At 40.7% G+C, this 27,852-nt stretch overlaps 1 protein-coding gene across 6 annotated transcripts; it reads right to left on the bottom strand.

The window, feature by feature from the left end:
• Nucleotides 1–533: 533 nt before the first annotated feature.
• On the bottom strand, nt 534–27,706 carry LOC101470878 (transforming acidic coiled-coil-containing protein 1). 6 transcript variants are annotated; one of them, XM_004544509.4, is made up of 15 exons: nt 27,594–27,706; nt 16,170–16,261; nt 11,539–11,965; nt 9,721–9,775; nt 9,534–9,615; nt 8,929–8,981; nt 6,876–7,010; nt 6,664–6,740; nt 6,472–6,515; nt 6,079–6,239; nt 5,552–5,658; nt 5,339–5,459; nt 2,301–4,392; nt 1,854–1,967; nt 534–1,330 (listed from the first exon to the last, which is right to left on the bottom strand). In XM_004544509.4, exons 1-13 carry the CDS (start codon nt 27,596–27,598, stop codon nt 4,324–4,326), a joined length of 1,428 nt encoding a protein of 475 aa, XP_004544566.1. In that variant the 5' UTR covers nt 27,599–27,706; the 3' UTR covers nt 534–1,330; nt 1,854–1,967; nt 2,301–4,323. The 6 variants fall into 6 exon arrangements, with proteins under 6 accessions (XP_004544566.1, XP_004544565.1, XP_012772816.1 ...); XM_004544508.5 differs by lacking the exon at nt 27,594–27,706 and adding an exon at nt 26,148–26,448; XM_012917362.4 differs by lacking the exon at nt 27,594–27,706 and adding an exon at nt 26,148–26,446 and having other exon boundaries at nt 6,876–7,007.
• Nucleotides 27,707–27,852: the final 146 nt, after the last annotated feature.

The following is a 27,852-nucleotide window of genomic DNA, read 5'->3' as shown; positions in this document are numbered from 1 at the left end:
AAAAAAAAAAGAGGGCTTAAAAGGTGAACTGACCTGACCTCTCAGTTTCAACATCTCACTCCAAGTTTAGTCAAGATTCTGGTTTTAAAGTTTTCACACATGTAAAGTCTCTCCTGGATCTGAGCACGACACCTTTGTAAGTGCTGAAATAACAAATATCTACATTCACAGGAGGGATTCTGTGTTCACTTTTGTTGCTTTCGGCAAAATTGTGTCCTCCTGTTAAGAGGAAGTGGTTGCACGTCATATGACCTGTCTCAGGACGGAGACCTACCTCACTGATTTCATATCCTGTGGCGACTGCACTAACTTACACTGTTGCAAAAGGAAGCTTTGAAGTTTCAGCAGACCCTTCTGCTGCTGCTGAAAATCACAGACTGAATGTTTCCTTTACTGTACAGAAGACGCCCGAGGTGTGCTTTTACATCAGAGACATTAACATAAACACAAATTTAGTGAGGAGCAGTGTGTCAAATGCCACACCAAGGGTACCTGAGCCACAGTTTACCATGCACTGCACCCACACACGAAACAAGGGTGTGATTAGGTCTTTATTCAGACAAGCTTGCATACAGATAAAATAAAGCATCATCACAGACAATTTTAAACCTTTTAAATCAGTTTCAGATTACCGTCCGAAAGAGATTTGTTTTGTGGTTCTATGGTGTGAAGCAAGCTAGCTGTGCACTAAACTAGTGAGGCACCCCAGCACTTAGTTACCAAAACCACACCCGAGTCCCCCCCCCCCGGGTGCATCAGAGCTGTGAGCTGTTCTTAACTTTGTACACATTTATTCACCACAAACACTCCCCAGGTTCAAATCCTCTTAAATTCAACAAGCTGCTACAGAGAACAAGGGTACTGTTTGAGAGGATGATAACTTAGACAAAGGAAGCAGCTTTAAAGCAGCTTGTACCTGCAGAACAGACCACACTCCCTTCCACCACAGCCGTCAAAAACCCTTGTTGAAACACGATATTTGTCACAAACCACATGAAACTCTCTGCAACTCAAATCCCTTTTTTGAACTTAAAAATAAAACAGATAAAGAGGAGGTGATGAATCACTGGAAGGAAAATAAAACAAAAAAAGGGAGGAAGAGATGGAGGAATTTACAGCTGACTCAAGGCCATACGCAGCAGCAGGGCTGTGATCAGCAGGACTGGGCTGGAAGAGATTGCCCCTGTGCTGTTGTGATGACCACCGTGGCTGTGACTCTTGTGGGGCCCGTTACAGTCATCGCCAAAGCAGCAATGCATCTTGGCTCCGGAAGTGCCGCTGTTAGCCTTGTCACAGAAGGCCTTGTATGTGCACGACTTCATAACTGTGTCTGAAAGAGATCGGGTCAGAGGGGGTGACGGGTAAGCTGCGTTGAAGTAACTGAAGACTTTCCAAGCACGCAAATGGACACACACATAAAAGATGTCATGTGACCATTATGTGGAAAAAAAACTTTAGGTCATTTTAGTGCTTAGAATATCATCAGATGCATCTGATCTGTTACGAATTCACTCTGTGAAATAATCTCAGATTTTTGTTACCAACAGAAAAAGGTCTTGCCACAGCCCCTTCAGCTAAATGCATGAGAAAAGAGAAGCAGCTAAGTGAGTTTTATTAGTTTGTGGTTTATGGATTTTAATATTGACTAAAAAAAAACTTTTTATGGAAATGGAAACTGTTTAAGCACTATTTTAAGGAGCACTGGTTTCCTGAATCTGTGACACAATCAAGCAGTGGGTTGTCAGTGTTGTGCTGACCTCTAGTGAGGCACTACTGTATCCAGTCACATCATACTGGTTCTGCTTGTTTTTCTGTGTGTGTTTATACATGTATGTGTGTGAGTGTTTACTCACTGGGCCCTGTGATGGTGGAGCAGGCATCAGCGTACTGAGGACAGGTGGTGGAGCCCTGACGGTTGCAGTCTTCCTCATTGGACGCCACGCATGTGTGACATTTGAGAGCATGGCCTTCACAGACAGAACAGGAGAGAGTGCCTGGCTTGAGACTAAGCATGCATATTCAAAAAGTGGCTGCAAGCATGCAGGTATGCAACCACCTTCTTATTAGTCCATTCACCCACACACACACACACACTGAGCAGAGTATCCAGCTTCTGTCGCCTCCTACAATTTGAGACTGGGGAACATCTGCACACACTCAAAGGTATTTAAGTATGTCCAACAGACAGGCTTAATTTGAAATATAGTGACTAATTCTCCCCCAAAAATGGATTCTCTCCACCACAAAGTCTCCAATTAGTATGTAATCAGCAAAGTTGATCCCTTCTCCTAAAAACTTACTGTGGCAGGCCAGAGAGATGAGCAGCAGCACAGCCAGAGCAGTCTTCATGGCAGCAGGGCGATGGGTCACTGTGTCTTTTCAAGAGTCCAGAGAAAGAGTGGATGAGCCAAGATGAGCGTCTGATGGAGGAGACACGGGAGGTTGAGGTGGAGCTGGAGGGGAAGGTGTCTGAGGGCATTAAAGTCTTATCGCTGTAATCTCCATCTATGATGCACAGCCAGCACACTGCTGTAATTGACTTAAAGCAAGCTTTCCCAGGGAGAGACACACGGTTAGTTTGGTGTTATTAACAGAATTATGAGGTAATTTGTTTGTTTTTCTAACTACTAAAGCTTTTTACAGTGTGCATATAAAATGTAATGCATGTGCAAAATGTAAGCGGTATGCATCGTAATCAGCAGCGAGTCCAAAGCTGCGGCCATCACATGCACACTGACACATACAGAGAACTCAGACAGGAAAACAAAAATCAAACATAGCAGAACAAATTCTATTTAGGTTTATTCAGGAAGGATGTACAAACGCTCAAGTCGCTTCCACACAGGAGTGAGATCGTCATTTCTAATTCACAAATATATATTTAAATAATTACAGGGGCTAAAGTTACAAAGCCAATTAAGTTATCCGACATTAAGAAAGTTACAGTAGTGACTGACCAAAAAGTACCAACACCAAAATGAAAGGCCTATATTTTTAGTTTATGATAAAACCTGAATGAGCTTTGATCTTTTCACACATTTCTTTTGTTTTTCTAAAAGAGAAAACTTTTTTCTGTATAATATAGGAACCAGCTCTAATTTTACTGTTGTTGCGGCGCTGTGCCGATCTAGTTTTTATTGGTGTGCTAAGAAAAAACTGTGTGCATTCTGAAAAATGCAGAGATGTGAAAGTAAACATGCAATAAATTGATATTTTTCTCTTGCATTAGTAGTGTACTGCTGTAAACACAAGCAATAAGGCTCACATGTTCATCATCGCACATAAGCAATGGAAAAAAATACAAAGGTGTCAAAGTCTGAGAGATAAATGTGATTTAGTGAGCAATCGGTGACATACTGAAAGTTAAACAAAAACTGTTGACACACAGAACAGCAGCACTTAAAATAATATAATAGCCTTTAGCTGACATACAGAGTGACTCTTTTTCTCCTTTCCAGCTGTTCGCGATCATTAACACCAGTTAGTCAAATTTGTGTTTATGCACACAGGATGAAGCCGTGAATTTTTATGTGATTGTCAGGTTAATTTATTTATTTTTTTACATATAAAGTGACTGATTAATATTCTGTGGCTTTTTGAATTGTCGAGCATCCCAAACGTGCCGCCGTCTGAACCAGTTTAAACAAATGATATTAATTATGTGCAGCTTGCTTTCAATATCATAACTGAACAAACAAACAAAAGCCTCTGTGGGCTGCTGTACTTCCTCAAATGATCCTAAACCCCTTTCTTCCCGTTTTGTGCAGCTTGACTTTAACCTTGACCTCATTCAACCCTGACGAAATACCCCTGAGCCTTCCTCGGTGAGCATAAAACCCACGTTTGCGTCGTAGAAAAATACACTTTATAGACTGCTTCTTTTATAGAAAATATTCCTTCTACAAAACTGAGCTGAAATGTAACTTTAAAACAAATCTCGACCTAGATTAAATCTGATGTCACCCTACATGAGGAGTTGCTGGGAATTTAGCGGTTAAGCTGCTGGGAAAATTAAGTTGAGTCACAAGTGAGCTGTTGTTCGCTGGAATGATCGACAAAAGCACAAGGCCCCCAGATGGCCTCAAAATGGGCACGAAGTCAAAACAAACTAAGATAATCACACGTAATTAACATGTATAGAGCGTTCTTGGTTCCTGTCACATGTAGTGCAATCGTAGTATACAAGAAGTTACTTTAGACGTCTGTACATAAGCAGGCTCTGAGATGCAGGGCAGGCACAGGGTATAAGAACTGCTTCAGGGATGAATGCATGCACGGGGCCAGAGGAACGGACAATCATGGTTGATTCCCATAAAGAAATCCTCAGTCTGTTTTTCCCATTTTGGCAATCAGCTCGTCACAGATTTTTGTCAGTTCTTCGATCTCTTGATTCTGTAAAAAAACAGAATAGAGGAAAGTAAGTAAATACCGTCTAACCACCAAAAATGCTTTTTTAAAAACTCAGCAGCGCTGTCATTTGACAGAAATCATGACCTAGATACCCAGAAGAAGAAAAAACACAACAAAAGTTTTCTTGTAAGCAGTTTCATGTAGGAACAAATTTCTATTTAGCGAACTTCACTGTAGAAGGAAGTGGCTCGTGATCGTTCAAGTGTGACAAGCTGTAACTAAACTTTCATGGTGTGCACCTCAGCTGTGTGGCAGCGCAAGCCAGCTGCATGATCCCTTTAGTTTAACAAATACAAGTGCAAATCATATGTAAATATTAATCGGATTGTTTCTTTAAGTACGCTTATTTGGAAATGATCCAGTCCAAGTCCAGACTATTTATTGTATTCAACTACTTTTTTGGCTTTTCCCTTTGGGGGTCGCCACAGCGGATCATCTGCATCCTTCTCACCTCACCCCTACTATGGACCTCTGTCACACCACCCTTCTGCATGTCCACCCTGCCTGCACTCTCTTCTTCACTGTCTTATTACTGTATTATTGTGGGGTCATGTATTATTGTAGGGTGTACCCTACAATATAAAGCACCTCGAGGCGACTGTTGTTGTGATTTGGCGTTGTATATAAAAGTGAATTGAAATGCATTGTCTATTGTTTGGATCGCTGACCCCAGGTTAACCTCATCCACCTTCGCCATCTCTGCTCCTTGCAGCTTCACACTTGTCTTGCTTGCTCTTATCTCAAGCGCATACCTCCACCTCTCCAGACTCTCTTGCACTTGCTCCCTACTCTCGCTATAAATGACAATGTCTTCTCTAAACATAATAGTCCAAAGAGCCTTCTGCCTGACTTCCTCTGTCAGCCCGTCCATCACTACTACACACAAAATGGGGCTCAGAGCAGATTTTGTATCCATGATGCAATTCACCTTCTGCTGCAGGGCTTGTTCCAGAGACTCGTTCTTCATCTGTTCCTTCCTCAGGCTGGCGGTCATCGCCATGTTTTCTGCGCTCGCCTTTGCACGCACCTGAGCGATCTCCTCATTAGCTCTAAGAGATGCATGAAATGAGATAATTAACAGAAACTGAATCTGTCGAGTGTTTCGTTTCTTATTGTAGTTTTATATTTGCTCTCTACATACTTGTCCAGTTTCTCCTCTGCATGCAGCTTTAGTGTTTGGTATCTCTGCTCCTCCTGCTTGACTCTGGCCAGATACTCTTGTGCACACTTCTTCAACACCTCTTCATTCTCCACGAGGAAACAAACACAGTGCACCTTAGAAGTCATCTTTACAGTGAATGCTTTTGTTATTCTAATTCTTCCTTTAACTCGAGTCTTTAACTAGAGTAATGCCCTACACTGTGATTTAACACGTTTACACCTAGAAGTCTTTCCAATAGAACCACATAAAGTGAGGAGTCTATTTAAGTCCTGGACCAAACTGAGGTAAAGATTTCAGCATACAATTAGTTTTTATGTGGCATCTGACGAAGATGGGAACCATGAAATATTGATCTAAACCTGTGTTGTTGCTCTTAAGACCACTGCCCTTAATCACAGGATACCATCCAACCTTATTCTGACCTAAATCCTCTTACAATCCTCCAATTTGTGCTACTATCAGCTCATCATCAAAGCACTTGGACTTGATAGGCATATACCCCTTACTTTCTTAAAGCCCTCCAGGGTGCTCTTCATATTTTCGTAACGGCGAAAGACGTCAGAAAGCGAGCGCTCCACTGAGTTCAGGTCTGCCAGGGCAGCGTCTTTCTCCATCGTCACTGTGTGCAAAGCCTTCTGGGCACTCACAGTGTTGCGCTGCTCGTCCTCTGACAGAAGAAGAAGCAGCTATTGTTAAGGCGTGGTACACAACTTGAAATATTGCATTTTTATTCACAAGCAGGAAGGAATTTGGTTTTTCACTGATGCGACATAAGAAATCATAACTGCAGGCTCGATAAGAGATAACACAAATTCTTTGGAATGTTTGATTTAATGGAAAATTTTGATTTGATGGAAAAAAAAAATTGTTCAAATATATCTCTCAGTATTTCCACTCACCAATCATCTGAGCAATTGTCTTCTCATATTCTGCAACAATCTTTCTGTAATAAGACACAGAATGGTTTCTAAGGGCTACATATTCATTCATTCTGCTTTTAAAGGTGATAGAGGTGAGATAAGTTAACCTATCGTAGTTTATCAAAACCTTACGCGACCACTCTCATGGTAGTGGCTTCTCATATTTCTAACCTCATCTCATCCACTTCTTTCCTGCAGTCTTCATACTTTTTCTTCCAGTCACTGACTTCAGCCTCCTTAGTGATGATCTGAAAGAAGACGTTTCCTGTGAGCATGAACTGTGTGCATGAATGAAACCTTGTCAAAGTAAAAAAATAAAAATAAATACATAAGTACACTGATGACATGCAACACTGATGAATGAGTGTGATAGAAGAGTGTACCTCCTCTCTGATAAGGGTGAGAACAGCCTGTTTTTCTGCCTCACTGATGCAGATGGAATCCAGGACCTGACTTCCCGTTTTCTGCATCTCACTTCCCCCCGACTTGTTCTTCAATTTGCACGTGTCTTCATACTGCTGAGAGCAGAAGGAAATCAGTCATGCTCTCCTGTGTCTTTTTCTTTTGTACGGGGCTAATAAGCGGTTTACCCACTAAACCGTCGAGAATTTAAAGTTATCTAGGCCACAAACAGTTTTCACTATTTTGGGAAACAGCATTCAACAAAACTCCCATAAAACTGAACAAACTGCACACTTTAACAAAGCTTTTCTCTGTACTGGTTTAGCGTTCAATGCCGTTTTATATTTACACCATATATTCCATGTAAACTGTGCTGTTTTCTTGTTTTTGTGTAACTTTTCTGTTATGTGAAGATATTCCACACACCAACTCCTTTCCTTCTCTTTGTTTTCCCTTTTATTTTTCTCTCAAACTGCTCATCTTTCACCTCACACCAGCCGTTGGCTTTCGATCAGCGTTCTTACAGACCTCAATCCTCCTCCTTCTCTCCGTCTCTCTCTCCTCTGTTGTTTTGTCCTTCCCTGGATTACGGCTGTCATATTCTAATCTGCTGAATGATAATTATAATCCATCTGTCACCTGAGCACAGTGGCAGACACTAAATACCTCCTGCAGCACAGTGAAGTCATCGTATCAGTACTGTACTAGTTTTGAGCTCTAAACTGCACACTGAGCATTCAGCCAGACAATCTTTCTATTTTTACTGTGCAGAAGTATCAATTAATTTATTATGAAGCAGCAAAGTACCACTGTTACTTTTACACATAGTGCTGGAACATGCCAGGACACGTCAAAGCCATTGTTTTTAAAGTGAGTGTTTTGTCTGCAGACTGCATTTATACTAGACTACATTTAGAGCCACAAACAACATTCCTGTCACAAGGCAGAAGTTCCAATCATTTTTTTTGGCAAAGTGACTTTTATATATCCTCTGTTTATCCTGCTAAAAAGTGTCACTGATGTAAAAAAAAAAAAAAAAGTTTTTCAAGACAGAGCTGGCCAAGATGGCAGCAGAAATTGCAACAGATATAATATAACAGTTCCACAAAGATGTTTTAAGTGGCCAAAAAGAAATGGATTCCTTATAATGTAGGTACAATAATGCAGAGTCATAAAGATACTTGCAAAACAGGTAATTTCTTTATTTTATATATAACCATAAATCCTGTTAATTACAGTCTATTTAACAATATAAGTAGAGATGTTACCATTTCTACTTGAAAACTGCCTAAAATTCGGTCTGAACATCAAGGCTGCATTTTGCCCTCTTTTCATCCAGCTAAAATTTGGTCGCAACATCAAAGTCCCACAAATCTCAAAATAATTTGTCCAGTTGTGAATTTAAGGAAGTACGATAGGCATCGGTGCGTTGGTATTTCTCCAAAGTCATATTTATAGCCAAAATGTAGTCCACAAATGGCATTTACTATTTCACATAAAGTGTCATAATTATTGGAGTTATATATGTTACATGGGAAGCTTACAATTAAGTGCTCATTACCATTATTCTTTATTTTTTCTTATAACGTTTTTATTTTTAACACAGACGCTACGCAAACTAGAACAAATGAGAAACAGACTGTCAGTCAAAGACTTGACTCATGAATGTTAAAAGCTTTGCCTGAGACATAAAATATTGCTTTAGCCCCACCTAGTGTTCACTAGATGGTATTATCATGGAGGGTGCAAACAAACAAAGAATATGCACGACAGCTTCTAGTTTGATGATGTATAAATAGACCAGGTTTCTGGCACAACTTCACCTACTTCCATGGAGATGCATGGAGGAGGGAAAAAGACTAAAAAGGTCAAAGCTCCAACAGCACATTGACCAACATGAAAGCCTCAAGCCAAAAATCATTGGTCTAACAGTGAAATTGCTCTATATAGTAAGACTTTTGCTGTCTTTAAATGGATTGTACATGCAGCAGATGTAGGGAAATGACTGGGTGGGAAAATGTGACGGTATCTCACCACAGAGCAGCAGTCTGATGCCTCAGGTTTGGATGTCACCTGGCAATCTTGGACTAGAAGGAAACAGCAGTCACTGGGTCATTTAGTGCCATATAATGTAACAGACTAGGTTACAGTACACAAAATATAAATGTATTCTTCTAAACAACATTTTGTTGCGTAAAATCTAATTGCATTTATTTTTTTTTTAATTATGATGTAAGTATTTCACTCACTACATATATTTGAATTATTGTGAATGTGAGCTGTATTTCAATGCTTCTAGGCCCCCTAGCACATTTTCATAATGATTTTCTTTCACTTTCTCATGCTCATAACTCACAAAGTAACAGGGTTCAATGTGATGCAAAATTACATGTGAAGTTAATGATTACTGTGTATGTGACGGTACAGCAAAGATGACCTAGTTGATGTGCAGTATTGATTAACCCTGGCTGATTGTTTGATCCAAGTGGAAAGCTGATGCAGGCTGACAATTATTAACAGTTATCTGATATTGGGATAGTGTGTGCCCTGTGTACTGTGTGTATTATGGTGAAGTGGCCATGAGAAAAGTAAATACAGTATAAAAGTATAAATAAACCTAAATTAATCATTTGACTCACTGTTCTGGTCCTTTTCTGGTTTGACCCCAACGCTGCTCGCCAGTTTCTCCTCATCTGTGGCGTGGTCTCCATGATGGTCATCCTTCAACAGCAGCAAACTCAATCATCCATAGCCATTGCATGTAGTTTGCAGTGCTAATGAACGAGTCTGAAGCTGCTCAACAGCAGAAAACCTATTAGTGCTTACCTGTCCGTTAAAGTCGTTCTGGATCGGCTGGTTCTGCTTTACTTTGCAGGAGTTCCTAAATATGAAGGCAAACGACAACATCAGCACTAACACAAACAGATCACGTCCGTGTGTGCATACATGTGGACAAGTGTGATGATGAGAAGAGAAATTAGGAGACAGAGGAAGCCTTACAGCTGGGCCGCATAGCTTTGCTTTGTGTGTGCTGAGCTCGCATGCTCTGCTAAAAGTGCTGAATTACACACAGCAAAAAAAAAGCAGATTAATGAAGAAGCTGTTTGCCAAATTTAAATAACATTTGCACAGAGCATTGGAGGGATGTATAGGGTTACCACTAAACCATTTCTCTCATCTACTTAATAAGATGAATTCCACAATTTCTTCCACCTTCACTTTGTGATCAAAGGAGAATTAATGAATGTATGCAAGACAAAAAAAAAAGAAAAAAAAAAAAAGAGCTATAGTTACACCACACAAACATTTCTGCACCTACAGTTACAAAGTACTTACAACAGAACACAGAGGAAATGGACTTGCTCAGCAGTCCTGAGGCCACACAGAGAAAAGGGACACAGCATGACAGGGTTTGAAGGAAAAGGAAGGAAAGACACAGGAGAGGACGGGATAGGAGTCAGGATAAACACAAGGTGAGTGCAGGATTATTGTTCTTTAGTAAACTGAAAACTGAGGCAAAAACTAGACGGCAGATAAAGCGATCATCCAAACATGTCCTAAACATCTACCTGCCGGTGCTATTTTTACCCTCATATGTTATCGTCCACTCAGATACCCTGAATAACTAAAACTAAAATAAAAAATAAAATCTAGGTAAAAAACAAAACAAAAACACTTTTCTTAAATAAAATAAATAACACTAAAAATAACTGAAATGATATTGTGAACTCACAAAACTAACTATAACTAACTATAATGTGTTTTTGACTTTAATTTGATAAAAATTTGTTTCTTTGTTTTAATCTTCTGTGTTAAGCACATTGAGTTTATGCATAAAGAAATATCAATAAAATTCCGAATGCCATTTCACATCAGGATCATTTTTGGGATATGTTAATAAAACAACAGTTAAGTTGCTTTTTTAACCATCCATTAGTTAAAAAACAGGAAAAAAAAATAACCATGCCTGTGCCGAATCTTTTTTAAAAGCTCGAATTAGTGTTAAATATGGAGTTCTGGTTAAAAACCACCAGAGGGCGATGCTTGACATCTTAACATCGTACGACGAGGGGTTACAGAAACGTTAAGGAGGTTAATACCTTTGAAGAGAAAAATCTTTTTGCAAAAACAAAGCTTTTCTTAAAAATACTTAATCCAGGTATGAAGACAGGACTTCAACATCCAGCCTTTCATCAGCATCCACGGGTTAAAAGCAGGCATTTCAAATAAAATCTTTTCTGACTGAATTCTAAAACTTCTTAAAATAAAACCAACACTACTGCAAAAAAAAAAAAAAAAAAGCATTATTAAACACGATAATGCTGAATATTACTTCTTCATTAGAAAGAAGAGAAGAAGAAAAAACAGCTCACAGGACTTTTTCAAGACACACAACAGGCGACCACGGCTGATTAAAATGGGAACACTTTGATCTCCTAGGTTCATTGAGGACAATAGTGAGCATTCAGTACTGTTCCCTACAGCCACTAAAAGAGAAAAGCACTTGTTCAGCTTGAAAATGTGTGAGTCACCCTGGCTCAGATTCAGCATTTGTGTAACTGCAGTCACCGACTGGAACAGGGATGATTATGGCTGATGACTGGAAAGGACAGGGCTTCGTATACAAGTCTGTAACGTACTCACGTGATAATTGACCCTTTGGGCTCGCAGGTCAGTTTTGTGCTTGGTAGCGAAATGTCAGAGTCCATGTTGCCATTGAGCAAATCCAAATCCACACTAATGTCATGACTGAGAGTCAAGTTTGAATCCGGGCTTGAGTCGGACGTCACCGGAGCCTCGTCATCCACCTCGGAGGGATCGGGTTTGTTCAGCGGAGAGACGACAGACAGCGTCGGAGGCCGGGCAGCCTGTGGAAGAGTCTTTGATGGGGAAATGACCACTTCGGGTTTGTTACTGAGGGTGAGATTAAGGTTCTGATCCAAACTGAACCTGCTGTTGTCAGGCGAGGAGCTGGTAAGGTTGTTCAGAGAATCGACCTCTTGGGATGGAGCGGTACCAAGATCCTGACTGGAGACTGTATTCAAAATGTGGTTTGTAACATCAGGAAAAACTGTGGAAAAAAAATGAAAAATAGAAGTCAGTTTATTTACAATTTGGGTATGCTGATTTAAACACATGTGGAGACTAAAATGCGCACTAATGTAGGTTTACGGAAGCTGTTTTCAACTCTCTACAGTGAGAGTTTCAACATTTAGGATGCAAAACCCTAAAAACAGACTCATATGTTGCTGACAGCCTTTATCGATCTACTTGTGCCACAGGGCTGCGAAGATATTTTTAATGTGACTGTGACCCTGAAGAGCTGTATCGAAAGTGATCGAGAGAAAACAGCTGTAATAAAATCAGGATCTGTGTCAAACAAGCTTCTGTACAGGATCACTTGCAAAGGATCCAGTTATGTTTTGGTGAGGCAGGTGAAGAGGGAGCCAATCTCATCTGAGATTTGCAGCTGGAAAAAATTATATAGTTCAAACACTTAACATGCTGACAAAGAGTCAACGAACTGCTCCGTACAGACTACAGAACTGAAAATCTAGAAACAAAAAGAATCCTCTATTTAAATGTCACTACTTAGCTAGTTTGTCATATAAGTTAACTAGTTAACCTTTGTACTGTGAAAAAAAAAAAGAAATTAAATGAGGGAAAAGGGCGAGCTAAGACGGAAAACATCTGGATTCAAAGGTTGAGAGGTGTGGCCCAATACTTTTGTCCATATAGTATATCGTGAGGTGGAGCGGGACAGCTGGCCATCGGAAGGTTTACTACCCAGCTCCCCATCAAGGTTATTACAATTTTTTTTTACCTCATTTATCTGAATTCTTTCTTTTGTTTGATTACATTGTCCCTCTGTTCAGCACTTTGGCCGGCGCTTGATGTCTTTTAAATGTGCTATACAAATAAAGCTGACTTGACCTGACTTAAACTACAAAAAAGGGTTAACTCTAATAAAGATAAAAACTAGATTTTCGACAAAGAAATTACCTGAAACTATTTAGTGAGCTTGGAAACTCAGCAGACGTTCTGAGTTTCAGTTTAGTAATAATTTCATTACAACTTGCCTGATGAGGCTTCGATGGATGTGTTTGTAAAGACTTTGGATGTATACAAGACTGTGACACTGTACTGGTTTCCTTGCATTTGGCCTCTGACATATGTACTCCATTCAGTAATAACAAGGACTAAACTTAAACTAAACACTTTCAAACAATAAAAGCTAAACTGACGCAAGAAAATCCACTGTGGAAACTAACTAACTGAAACTAAATTAAACAAAATTTCAAAATGAAATTAAAATAAAAAACTACTCAGAAAATACAAAAACTATAATAACTCTGCTCCCCATGGCTGCTTGTCACAGTTCCACTGGGCAAGATACTGAACCCTGAGTTGCCCCTGATGCATCCACCATAGGTGGATGGATTAGAAGGCACATAATATACTGTAACTTTGACACTAACATTTTGCATCATAATTTGCTGCTAATGAAAGAATACAATAGGGGTGTTAACCAACATGTTAAATGTAATAACTTGTGCAAAGCATTGCTATCTATAAATCCACTCCTCCAGTTCCTCCAGACTCTCTGATTGTAAACCACGAAACCTCACATCCCCGTCCTGTGTCTATGTTAAAACTGCATCTGTCTCTGGAGGATTTAACCTTGTAGTGATTCATGAAACTTTTCCTTCTCCTGTTAGAGCACTTAAAATGGCTGCTGGCTTCCTCAAAGAACACTTCATTTCCTGTGTCCTTATACATGTCTTTAAGAGCTAGCTAACAACCACAGCAGCAGCTGAATCACACTGCTGCTGAAACACAGGAATCTCTATAACAAGTCAGACCCCCTCACCCATCCACATACTGTTAAACTTACAATACTACGCCCGTTAATAACGCAACAGGGACCTCTCCGTACGCTAACATGAATCGAGGCTTTGTGGTTTCAGCTCTTTCTCACACAGTTTGCTCTGATCGAATGCTAACGTGAGGCTAACTGAATCACAGAATAAGTTCAACTAAGCTTCAGCTGAAATCAGGATACTTTCGGGCACACAACAGAAACGCCCTTTGGAGACAAGGAACAGATGTAGAGGAACCACACCCAGTCATGCAAAGGACGTATGCACCACCACCACGTGGCTTAGCAACAAAAACAACATCAAGCTGAATTACAGATTCACAGCTCACTGAAAAAGAAAGCAACAGAAGACTGAACAGAGAAACAAATACAAGCATACACACAACTGCCTAAGGTTTCATCTTCATTATTGTTTAAATAATACATCTAGTTAGATTGTGGTGTGTGGATGTTCCCAAGAAAAGGCAGTAGTTTCCCAGAACCACAAGTCTTCTAATTATAGGGAACCCGAGTATCAGTTTCTCCACAGTTGATCTTTTATTCATGAAACTAACCCAGATTTTTTTAACTTAACGTGACTGTTTCAGCCCAAAAACTACTTTCAATAGCAAATACGGTAATCTCTATTACTGTGTGGCATAGCTTCACATATACTGTGGTTACAAAACACATCCGTGCAAAATGGACACAACATATCCACACACACAGACGAAATCAATAACTTTTTAATCATCATTAAAGGACATGGAGAAACACTTGTGACAATCGCATTTGCTTCCACACAGAAACGCCATCGCCATGGTAATGCCTGGTACTTGTGTCTGTGCGTGTCTGAAAGCAGGACAGCTGAGGAAGAGGGGGTGAGAAGCACCCCAGTAGGCCTTGCTGGCAGGTTCAAAAAGAGAGGATTCAGCCCGCGTCATTTGCAAGTCTGTGCCCCACTGAAGTGAGCTCATTTACATGTCTGATTACCTTTCATAAGCACACTTTGAGCAGATCACAGTACGCCGATCCGAGACCAGATTCTGGCACGCTAAAACTGCATAATGAGCAACATAATATTCCCAGTATGAAGTTACACAAAGCAACTTTGCATTGTCTGAACATTTTAAACGCACACTAGCGTAAATACTACTGTTACAACAAAAGTATCACTTTTCTCCAAATTACAAAAGAAAGCAAAAACAAATCCAACCCAAAAGAGAAGGCATAATTATGAAAGTATTAGTCTTCAACAAGCTATTATTCTTAAGTAATAACAATAACTGTGACATATTTCTTTATGTCCGCCTGTCTAAACTGACTCTCAGTGCAGATTTAGATCAGACATCTTAGCAGCTACCTGAGAATTAGGCCAGGTATTGTTTGAAACGCTTATGGATTATCTGTGCTTCCGTACCAATACAAATACATGTTATAGAAAGTATGGAAGGCTAATTTTCAGCATTGTGTGACACAAGAAAAACCGGCTTGTTACCCAGCCCCACCTGTGAGTGTCAGCAGTCAGTCCGATTAGGCTTCATGCGCAGAGGTGCTTTTAACACCCCTCTCAGAGCTAAAACAAAATCACAAATGATTGGAAATATGTGGCATGGTCCATTATCCTGATGTAAGCAGACATTCAGGAGTCGACTGTTGCAGCCACAGTGTAGGACAGGGCGTAGGTGCTTCATCCCAACAGCACTCAGACTGCACAATAACCACGCAGGATAAATACCAGCTAAAAAACCCATCTGTAAACATTATCATTCCCACTGCACTGTAAGTACATATATTAAAAAAATCTGTGTAATTTACTGCATTTGGTAACCATTTGTCCATACAAATCGGGGTGATAGGGTTATTTATTTATTTATTTTTACCACATCTTTAATTAACTTTATCTTCCTGAGCCTTGTCGTGATAACTTAATTTTCTCAGTGCGAGATTAATTGTGTGCATGTCTATCAGAAGACACACAGGCACAGTGTGGTCATAAAGGGATGGACATGGTCAACAGTTACACACCCTTACATCATACAGCAGAATGTATACATGTTTTCATGCTGTTTAACTCACTTAGATCATCTTTCTTACCCTTCCTTAATCTCAGTTTGCTCATATTAACCATGTCTGTGTGCCTAAATGCTGCCATGTCATTGGCTGATTAAATAACTGAATATGTGTAGCTAATAGAATAAATGTGGTTTACCAATTTTGTTAATCAGGTTTTCATTTTCTCAAGCAAAAAGCTTATTTTGTTTATGAAATGACTAGAAACCAATTCATGTCTGTTAAATAAGAGGACACAGAGTCATTGCCTTTTCTGTACCACCAATCACGCTCATCCTGCAGGTAGGGTGGATTATGACAAGTGTACGAACACTGAGCTAGCTAGGCAGCTGAGCAATCTCACCTGAGTGGTTGGAGTTGTCCAGTTGGCCCAGCAGCTTCACAACACTCGGAGACTCGGCCTCTGGAGTCTCAAAGGTCCCCTCGGAGTCCGAACTGTGAGACAGAGGAATGAATAGATTCATGAACCTGAGCTACAACTGAGCTCAACTATTCATGGTATTATCTGGAATTAAAAGTCAAATGTTGCCTTTTGAAAATAAAATGTGCTGAAAGTGTGAAAACACAATATACAACATTGTATTTGCAAAAATCTTTAGAAGATGGGATAAAAATAAACATCACATTGTCTGGTTTAAAGAAAGCGTTTCAGACAACGGTGTGCTGTCTGTGAGAACAGAGAGGCACTTAAAAGCTTCATAAGCTGCACATATGTCCTACAAACAGCTACTAAATTATGTTTATAAAACTTTGAATGCTGTTTTGGGGCGTTGGATCGTCTTGTTCCTTCTAACAAACACAGAACAGGTTTTCAGTATGGAATTCATGTTTTTTTAAGTGACCCAAGCACAATAGAGCTGAAAGTTCAAAGTGACCAAACATAAAGTGCTTTTATTTTAAAGGAAGTTAGAGGAAGGGAGAGGAGAGGAAGTGAAGCACTACAAGGCCACCTGCATCCTTTGCTCTTTAGTAACGACACACTGTGTCCCGCAACACACAAACACAGACACACACGCAGTCTTTGGGTCTGCTGTGTCAGCTGCCACGGCAACCAGCCACAATTTATTTCCAAACTGTGGAGAGACTTAAAAAAAAAAAAGGAGGGACATCAACAGCAAGGGTTTGTGTGTGTGTGTGTGTGTGTGTGTGTGTGTGTGTGTGTGTGTGTGTGTGTGTGTGTGTGTGTGTGTGTGTGTGTGTCAGTCACTTCAAAGCACATCAAAATGTCTGCACTCTAATGAAAGACAGCACAACAAGCAACAAAGCTCACAGTCCCAGCCACACTTCACCTCTGATAACCAGCTCACACAAACACACTGACACTCTGGGGCTCCATACAACCCCACCATCAGCAGCTAATCCTAATACACATAGCCACTCACCCCCTCACTGTGTACACACACACACACACACACACTGAGTCACATCCCAGTGACGGCCCCAACGGCTGCAATCTTGGAAGGTTACTTAGAGACTAGAAATGGACAAGAAAGAAAATCTAAAGCTTTGGAAACTGTGGGTTTTTTTTCTCCTGCCCACAGTTTTCAGCAACTGTTCTCCAGCTACCACAGAGCCCTCACAAACACCCAAACACACATAAAAACAGGCCTAGGCAGTCCTACCGTTGGTTTCTCAAAGAAACATAAAACACATAAAACAGACACTCGTGAAACAGCAACCTGAGCGCCTGTGTTTTAAACAAGAATCTGTTTTTAGCAAATGATAGCATCATCAATCCTCAGCACAGGAAAGCATCAGAGATTATCACAGCTCTGAGCAGTTTGTCTGCTGTAAGTGATGCTCTGTCTCTTTGTATACAACCACCACCTGTCAGCATGACTCAGGGAAGTCATCACACAAACACCCACATTCACAATCAACCTGCGAGAGTCCATGGCATCAAATCTTCTCTATCAGAGTGTATTTATTATACTGCAGCAGCTATGTTTCTCTATTCACTTCATGCACTCTTACATGTCTTCTCCGTTATTCTTCGCTGCGGGCTGCCCATCATCAGCTGAACCTCCAGTCACTGCTGACCACGTCCATTTCGCCCACTGGACCGGCGACAACCAGGACATCCTTGCGACACGTTCAGTTCCGAGTGTGACGACACTTCTAAGAATTAATAGTGACCTTCCTCTTCCTCTGTTTCGATTACTACTGCTGTCAACGAAACTGGCAGTTTATCTTGGAGTGCCGCAAGAAAAGAAAAGAAAAGAACGGCGAACACGAGTGCACGATCTGTGTTTTTGATTCTCTTCCTCTTCTTTTGCCTTGTCTGTTTGCTGTCTCACTTCCTCCTCTTGCTTAGCCGCTCAGATTTCCCATCCTGCTCTTCTGCTTTGTTGACGTTCGTGAGAGAGAAACGTGCCTCACACTGCTGCAGCTGCTTCTGTTGCCGCTCTGCTCTAAACAGCACTGACTCACACGGCACAGATTACTGGAGCATCAGTATTCACTCCTCCCTCTGCTCCCCTCCTTTTTTCACTCTCCGCTCTGTCTGGGCGGACGATCAGCTGGTTAACAGACATCAGCTCGCCCTGCTCCCACATGTTTGCTAACTCTCTTGTTTATCCTCAGGAGTTTGCCTTTCCCCACGCCGATCCTTTCAGGGTCAAGCGAGGAGAGGGGGGGAAAGGAGAGCCAAAGCTTCCTGTTTAAAGAGGCAAGAAGGGTTTTCTCTGGGGCAGACAGACTACTACAGAGAAAGTGGATGAGGTGATCAGGCTAAGGGAGAAGAATTAATAGGGCATATATACATTTTAAAAGCTGTAAGTATATGAAGTATTCTGAAAAGACTGGTGCAAATGCTATCTGGAAATTATACCCTGCTGTAAAGCCCATTTACTCAACATCACCCCCTCCCCCCACAACTATAAACCTTAAAGCACTCATTTATACATCATGACACAAGCATTTCTGAGCATTTCACAAACTGCTAGCTACTATGCTTGTCACACAAAACCTCTAGAGTTGTAAAACTATCCAGTCAGCCACAGCTCTCTCAAGAAAAATACCTTTTTAATTCAACGAGCCAGAGAATGACCAGACTGCTTTGAGCTGATAGAAAGGCAACAGTCAAGATAAGCAGAAGAACATCTCTGAATCGAACCTTGAAGCTGAGAGGCTATAACAGCAGAGGACCACGCAGTCCTACTCTTGTCAGCTCAGAACAGGAAACAGGCTCAGCTCACATGGGCAAAAACTTGGCTGATCAGAAATCATGAAAGCATCAATCCATCCTGCCTTGTATCAACGGTTCAGGCTGGTGATGTTGGCGTAACGGTGTGGGGAATATTTTCTTGGCATATGAGCATCGTTTAAACCTCATAGCCAAACCTGAGTATTGTTGCTGACCACATCCATCTCTTTATGACCACAGTGTATCCAGGACCATGGATAACAGACTATCAGGATAAAAGTCAACTTTTGAACATGACACTGAGTTCACAGTAAACAAATGGCCTCCGCAGCCACCAAAACTCAATCCAACAGAGCACATCTGGAATGTGGTGGAACGGGAGACTCACATCTTGGATGTACATTTGACAAATCTGCAGCAATTGTGTGATTCTATCATGTCAACATGGACCAACATTTCTGAGAAATATTTCCAGTTGAATCTGTGCCACAAAAAATTAAGGCTATTCTGAAGGCAAAAAGAGGTCAAGGCCAAGGCACATCTCACAAAGTGGGTGGTGTATGTACTCTGAGAGCTTTCCAGATGCGATAAAATCTTTACAACTTTGGCTGCTTTAAAAACAGACGTCCTGGCTTTTTATTATCATGGATTGAAGGATGTTTCTCACAATTAAATGACTGAGATGTTGCTCAGTCAATTTGCTTAGTGAGACTGAAAGGTACTTTAGCTGTAATTTGCTGTAACAGTTTGACTTGGCAACACAGAGGCCCGCATGAAAAAGAGGATTCGAGATTAAATATTTCTAACGAGGACTAACAATAGTCTCTTTACCTTTATAATAATGCAGGCAAGTAAAATCTGAGCTGAGAATAAAGTTGCTGATCTAGTAATATGTCATCAACTAACAGAGCTACTATTCACTTAAACGATCCAAGCCAGCCTGAGGACAAATCAATACAGCAAACCTAAATTCAGCAGTAACGATGCAGCTCAGCACGACACCGGCAGAATAAAGCATTTCGCTGAAAGCTTCATCGTTGCTCACACAAATGCCTCTGAGGTTGCTCATGGGTGGCTTATGTAAGTCCAGGCTTTCACATTTATACCTCTCTCCCTTTCTCTCTCACTCACTCACACACACACACACACACACACACACACACACACACACACACACACACACACACACACTGTATCTAGGCCAGATGAGATGAGATGTATTCTCTGACAACAAAAAAAACATGAACCATGAATAATCTAATAACAGGAAGAAGCTCCAACTACTGTGAAAAAAGTGACCTGGGAATGAGAACGAAAGCATTTTATTGCTTATGCTTTTTATTTGAAGGTGCCCGTCCTGCCATTTACTGCTCCCACAAAACACGTGGAAGGAAAGACAGGAGCGCTATTATCACACTGAGCAGATCCACAGATACACGCAGGCAGCAAGAGAGGGAAAGATTAACCAGTGCACTCACACATATTTTTTACACACTGGCGAACACATAAAAAGAGGCTCTGTTCAGCCTATGATGAGTCGACAGCGAAAACAGAGCAAATGAGAGCCATGGCAACCGGAAAAGACTGATTTAATTAAGCGCACAGAGACGGGGGAAGTGTTAGAAAGGCGAGAGGCAGAAAGAGGGAGATAATAGAAATGAAAAGATCTGGGATATGAAAGAGAAAAGAAAAAGAACGTTTGGGGCGGGAGAAGAATCTCAAACATTTGTTTGTGCTTGCTTTTAGTCGCCTTTGTTCCCTTATCAGGACAGATGAGAAGACAAACCTGTCTGTCCTAGAGAGGACGGTCTGCCTGCAGCTAACAAAGCCCTTCAAGCAGCACACAAAGGTGAAGTGAAAAGGCCATGCAAGATTATTTATTCAATTTCAGTTACAACAATGGCTTTAGATCTTAAAACCAAGCCAGCTGTTTGGAAACATTTTAGTCCAGTGTAGAATGAGAAATACAAGTTTATTCAAAGTTCAAATAATCACGATCATTAAATAATCATAATAAAGTAGCCATATGTGATATACACTATGTGCTGCACAAACTTTTCACCCTGCAACACCTGGAGATGTGAACTGGCCATACGAGGAAAACAGTAAGTAAAACAGTACACCGTCTGTGAGTGGAAATATCCCTCACTCTCTCCCTGGCAGAGGCACAGACCGCAGACAGAAGCAGGAGGAAAATACAAGGGGAAAAAAAATCAACTCTTATGTAATACCTTGAAACCACAAATAGCACACACAAGTAACAGTGGCAAAGCCCACACATACACGTTCTCCTATAAGTGGTCATCGGCTCTCGTAGTAACACACACACACACACACACACACACACACACACACACACACAAAAAGAAACGACTATGGCACATTAAAAAGGCACACTCCTACACACGTCTATTATATGGGTGTGCTGTCAGTTAATGTAGCAAGAATGCACATCGTTAATCACGGAATAAATGTTGACTGAAAGCAGCATGTGTGGTTACGAGCTAAGAATAAATCGGCCGTGATAAACATGTCTGTGAGCCGCAGCAGAGGTGATGTGATACTGGATGAGATAAGTGTGTTTGTGTGTAGACTAAGAAGGAATTAGTGGGGCATCCCAGCTATCACAAACTGTTTATTTCTATGCCTAATCCATTGCATGATGATATAAAGTTAGCCGCCCGACGCTCACTTTAGCGCCAGTATAAAAGTTTACACACTGCCTGTAAATATTCTTTGTCCTTAGATGAATACTATGATTTCACTTTGAAATTTATCAAGTATTTTTTTAATTTGGACATTCTTGCGTTTCCCTCTTCATCAGCTGGACAAAAGCTCACCTTTTCACAAAAAGTGGCCCTGTGTCTCACGAGACGAGCAGATTGCTATGATAAACTGTTGGAAATGTTGCCTTTATACCCAAGGAATACTACACTATTGTCACTTATTCACGTCTTACATTTTTATTTTACATCTTTTAGTCTGTTCTGTGTATTTTATGGTATTATTTGGCTTTTTTGTCTTTCTCCTGGCCGCAAGACACATTTTACCAGAAAAAAAATAAAGTTAAGCTGTAGCTGAAATGACTTTGGTCAGCCCCAAAAGGTTACAAAGCCTTTGATTATAACAGTCATCCCAACCTGACTTTATGTTTCTATCCCCAGTACAGCTAAGAATAACAGAGTCATCAGCATGTTTTGTGTCCAGTGTAATTGCAGCTTACATTCTTTTAATGTTAGATTTCAGCTCCGGCTGTGTTTCAATTAGAAGCTGCATTCGAGTGAATGCGCAAAATGTCATCCTTGAATGGTTCTTCTTTGATCAACAATCACACAGCACAAATGCTAAACGGCAAACATGTCATGTGACGTACACACCAGTGCTACTGCGTCCAACCTCAAATGGCTAAAATTAAAAAGTAACATTTTATTTTTATTTATTTATTTTTTTTAACAGATTCAACTTCCACTTGGTGGAATACAAACATAACAGAGCCTGGATTCCCTTTTAAAGACAGTTGCCATGAATTCCTGAAATAAGTCACTTTTCCCATAACTTTTACATAAGAGCATGTTTAATGTCTCACAAAAGACAGTCTGTTGTAATATTATCTAATCCAAACGGAACACTATGTTGGCTTCTTAAAAGATATGGCTCCATCTAGTGGTCATTTTTTGGAACTATTCCTCACGTAAGAAAAACGAAATGACACAAAGGCCAACACTAGCTTCAGTCAGCGATTCAATAATACAAAACATGGATGCAAAAGGAGTGAACATGACACAAAAAATAAATGTAAAAAAAAAAATCATGTGTCATCTTTGGCAGCCTAAATATTTCACTCCTGATGGGATGGGAGTGTCCTCTTTAAAAATGTTATATGTTCTCCATAGAACACAAGGGGTCACTGCATGATTAGATTTATATGAAAATGGTGCCAGTTATTCACAAGGGCCTTCAAAATCACCAAATACTAACCCAGTTGAACACCCGTGGGAGATTTTGAACAGCTCTCTCTCCAAAACCATCATCAAACCCCAAGATGAAGAAATAATAGCCCTCACCCCTCCAGTGAGGTTACACAGACTTTTAGAATTAGCAGAGAATTAGAATCAGGTTGTTCTTGCTGCACTTGTTGCCACATCAACTTACTAAAAGAATTTATGGTATTTTAATTTTTCATCTGTCGGTAGGTGGAAACCTGATGCTGTTGTTAATAATTACTACCCCATTTCCAAAAAAGTTGGTATTCTGTGTGAAATGTGAATAAAAACAGAATTCAAATGTACCATGTTAAGAAAAATACGAGGTCATTTTGAATTTGGCAGTAACAGATCTCTCTTTTAACAACAGTCTGTAAACATCTGGGAACTGAGAGACCAGCTGTTGGACTCTGGGGAGAGGAATGTTCTCTAATTCTCGCTGGAATATCGGATTCTAGCTGCTCAACAGCCCTGGGTCTCCTTTGTTGTATTTTCCATGTCATGATGCTCTGAGTGTTTTCAGTTGGTGAAATGTCTGGACTGCAGGCAGGTCAGTTCACCACGTGGAATCTTGTACTATGAAGACATGCTCTTGTCATTGATGAGGCATGTAGTTTAGCATTTTCTTGCTGAAATATGCAAGACCTTCCCTAAAAAAGCCTGGATGGTTGCTCACCTCACCTACTATAAAAGGATGCTGCATCCATGTTTTCCCAAAGGAATTCCAGATTCATCTGACCACAGAACAGTTTTCCACTTTGCGTCTGTCCATTTTAAATGAGCTTTGGTCCAGAGAAGTGAGCAGCATTTATGGATCCCATTCACATATTAATCGTCTGAACTAAAACAGACAATCAATATGGCATGAAAGTTTTAATCTGCATTTGTGGATGGCAGAGTGAATGGTTTTCCAGAAAAGTTCCTGAGCCAATGCAGTGAGGTTTGTAAATGCAGTTTTCCTGCAGATTTGTGAATCTGTCTATCGTTACTTTTCCAGTCTTTTGTTGCCTCGTCCCAACTTTTTTTTTGCTGCCATCAAATTTAAAATGACCAAATATCTTTCATGAAACTGTAAAATGTCTATGTTTAAACATTCAACAGCTTTTCTATGTTCTGTTGTGAATAAAACATTTTTGTCTATGAAATTTTAGCAGTTCAGAATTGCAAAGCAGTAAACTATTTTATCTTAATCTGATGTGCTGATCAGAGCTGTGATTAAAATTTTGGTGGGACAGCAGAAGATTTTCAGATTTCAGTCTGGGCGGTGGCATTCTTCAGTTTGGGAAGGGCTGTTATAAAAGACACACAGAGATAAATTTACACAAAGAGAGACTGGTGCTCCAAATTCTTTGGTATGCTTTTGGGAAGCACATCGCGAAAGAGTACCTGAATATTTTATAGAGAACATTCAATTATTTGCGTCAGAGTGGAAAACTAGCTCGGAGTGAACACAGTTACAATCATCAGAGCCGAAGCCCTTGCAGTGCTGCAATGCACTAAAATAACCCGACTGACAGCGACATGATAAAACAAAGAGAGAAAGAATGAGGCGATGAGATAATAAGAGAGGACTGATGCACAGGCACCAGCTGAGCTACTGTTTTGGACTACAACAGGAACAAAAGAGCACACAATTCCCACACTACAGTTCATGTCCATAGTGTGGGAGGGAGTCGACACACCCCACTGCAACTTATGTTTGTATTTACATTCATATCTTCAAATCAAATCAAAACAATTTTAACTGCCATTAGAAAGCCAATATAGCTATACTTATTCTTAACTGCATTTCAACATCCAATGTATGGTGCAAATCAAAGTTTTTACCTGTTAACTTCACAATTATTTAGCCGTGATTTTCATCTTTATGCTGGTAATACCCCACAGCGAAGCCTTATGCTTAAAATCAATGCTTATCCTTAGATTTGTCACATCTTCATGTATTCACAATACATGAAGACAGTGACATTTCACTCCACGTTAGATTGATTTGTACCATGGAGAAGGAAATGAGCTCCAAATGCAGGGCAGCTTTTTCCCAAGTGAGACTCTCTCTGCGTGTTCAGGGGTTTTGGAGAGCAAAGAAAAAAAAACAAAAACAAAACAGTGTACATCTAAGACTGCTCCAGTTAGGATATAAAATGGATGATGAAGCCAACTAAATTTAGATCCTAAGCTGAAAGCTCCTATCCCACAGCAGTGTTTGGTTTCCCAGTGTTCTCTCAAAGAGGACCCCAACCCCCATCTGACCTTACAAAAACACAGATGGATACAGAAGACTGGAGTATGCTTGAGCGGTGAGATTTTTTTTAAACCAGCTGAGCATTTCTTAAACACGGCTTTGTCTCGGTGTTTGTCCCTTTGAGTTCTCTGCAGCTTTTTCTTACAGTTGCTCTCTGTGTTCTGCTGCCATCTCCAAAATAATATCAGTTTCAGTACATGGCGGCAGTGCTTCTCATATTAACAGCCACTGACAAGAACCACAAAAATAACACACAATGCGAAACTGTTGTTTCGCTACAAGGAGCTTAGAAAAGCTTTTAAGTAGGACGAAGTGAAAGGACTCGCTCTTTGTGACAAAGGATTAAGAAAAAGAAGAGGATGAGCGGTGACTGGGTGCTTTCTAGCCTCAGCTCAAACATTTAAATGTCCTTTTTTTCAATATAAGTGTTCCAGACAGCTGCGGTTTTCACATCTCACGGGTCTTTAAGGATGTCAAACATGATGCATGAACGAAACAGGAATCTGCAGTACCTGAAAGAAATGGACTGCACAATTTGTACGATTAACGCAATGCAGATTAGGGTTAGAATTAGGGTCACAGCGGCATAATCAAAACCTGCCAGCAGCATTGTGTTTTATACTGTGGTAACTACAGCAGCTGTCAAAACTGAACTGCTTTGGACCTTCAGCTCATGTTATCAGCTGCGCCACTCCTCAGTCAAGCTCGCTTGCTTTCTGCCTTTAGTCTGATTTGAATACCTAACTAGTATTCAAACTCCCACGATGGGCAAATTTGCCTAGCACAGAAAGTCCTGTTTGCCTCAGTGCCCCAAAACTGCACTTTGATTCCTTATCTCCCACTTCTCTTCCTCCTCACTGACAGAAGCATCCACGTTAGACAAAACACCAAAGAGCTGGAGCATCTCCCCACGCTCACAGACAAACATACAAATGAAGAATCTAGCCTTACATGCTGTTCTTCTTGCGAGGAGAGCTGACAGATCCCTTCCTGTGCTGGCTGAGAGAGCCCCCCATGGCAACAGCAGCGTCTGTGCTTGGTACAGGTACGTCTCAGATGTCTTCTTCCACTTCCGAGTTTCACCTCTGTGTCTCCTCCCGACAGTCTGGCTCAGCTTCAGAGCAGCGCGACACACTGCTCCTCATGGCTGACTAGTTATTATTTAACCAAGCGGCCTCTCCTCTTTCCTCTTTCACAGACTCTGTTGATGCTCTACGGAGCATCATCAGCACTACACGTGAATGGTGACAAGTCCCGCCTCCTTGCTCTACTTCCCAAGCTTCATCATCTCCCTCTCTCTCTCTCCTTCAAAACACACACACACACACCCCAGACCAATAGCACTGCCCTTTGGAGAAAGACAGAGAGGTTAAATGTGTGTGTGACGGGGGAAAATTAGGATCAAGCATAAAGAGTTGGACAGGAGGCAGATACAGTGTGTGTACCAGTGTGTCACGGGGGGGGGGGGGTATCTGGCAGACTTGACAGAATTGTTTAAGACAGAGAGAGCCTCTTCTATTGTTCGTGGGCTGAATAACAGATCTGACATCCAGGGGGAGGGAAAGAGTTGGTGGCATAAAACACAGCTCCACTTGTTATATCACATTCCTGCTACCTGCTGTCACCCAAAGCCCCCTCCCCCAAAAAAGAGATTTAACATGACAACAAACATGCCCTTTCACTGTAAGGAAGTATTGTTTGTACACTTTCATTTCTCATGTTGATTGGTTAGATTTTGACCTCTTAACCCTTAATCAGCCTCTAAGTTTACTTCAGAATCAGGTCATACAGTGTGATTAACATGACAAGAGGCTTAATCGAGGCTGATAAAGACTAAACACTGTTGTGAAAATAAAAAAAGCTATTGTTTAACCATTAATTTGAAGGAAAGCGCTTATAGGGTTGGTCCAATCCTCATGCTGAGTCACAGTGCAGCAGAGACGATTAATTAATAAATAAAGAAACCACAGCTCTTGATACAAGTCAGTCTGACCACGTCTGTCTCTAATGATTAAAGGAAGAATGGTTTAAAACCTCAGAGTGTTGCAGGGTCAGTAATTGGAGTCACCCAAAAGCTATAGCACATAATTTCCTCCCACTGAAGTGAATCACACGAGGCTCAGTATGGAGGTCCCAGCTTTTGAATGACACATATTTTTACCCAACAGGGACAACTACGGAAATGCGCTGAAAATATAAAAGTACAATTTACCAGCTATTACTACAAGCATGGACTCTTTTGTGGTCTCTCAGTTTGGGAGCTACTGTTTTATCGTTTTTTATCGTTTGACCTGCAACATGCATTAAAAAAACCCACGAGCATTAAAACGAAGACAAACACCTCTGACAAAAAGCTTTAAGACTAACCGTAAAAACAAGTTCAAGACTTTGACTTACCTCATTGCTTTTGCCAAAATCTGCAGGCCAACTCAACCGCTGCGACTGATAGTGTGTTTATCGCTTAACTGCGCATGCCCGAGTGATTTGCTATAGTAACGACAATGAGATCGTTACATCTGAGAATTATGAGCTGCGTCCTTCGTGTGTGGTTTACTTTTTTTTGGCTGCTCTTACTTACTTTAAAACATCCCCTCGTCTTTGTTTGAAGGATTTATTACTTTGCAAATCTGAATTGACTGAGAAAGTTTTTTTGTGT

The sequence above is a fragment of the Maylandia zebra genome, linkage group LG12 (genome assembly GCF_041146795.1).
Source record: "Maylandia zebra isolate NMK-2024a linkage group LG12, Mzebra_GT3a, whole genome shotgun sequence".
Classification (NCBI taxonomy): domain Eukaryota; kingdom Metazoa; phylum Chordata; class Actinopteri; order Cichliformes; family Cichlidae; genus Maylandia; species Maylandia zebra.
The sequence above is the reverse complement of the archived record's forward strand: the minus strand, read 5'-3'. Positions and strand labels throughout refer to the sequence as shown.

Bases quoted from the DNA above. Each gene is read 5' to 3' on its own strand.
- LOC101470878 (XM_076890822.1), bottom strand. From the start codon at position 17,907: ATGTCCTGGTTGTCGCCGGTCCAGTGGGCGAAATGGACGTGGTCAGCA. The intron at 11,966-16,169 runs GTGAGATTGCTC...TTTTTTCCACAG, and splicing joins GGACAACTCCAACCACTCAG to TTTTTCCTGATGTTACAAAC. The intron at 6,240-6,471 runs GTGAGTGGAAAT...TTCTTCTGTCAG, and splicing joins GACAATTGCTCAGATGATTG to AGGACGAGCAGCGCAACACT.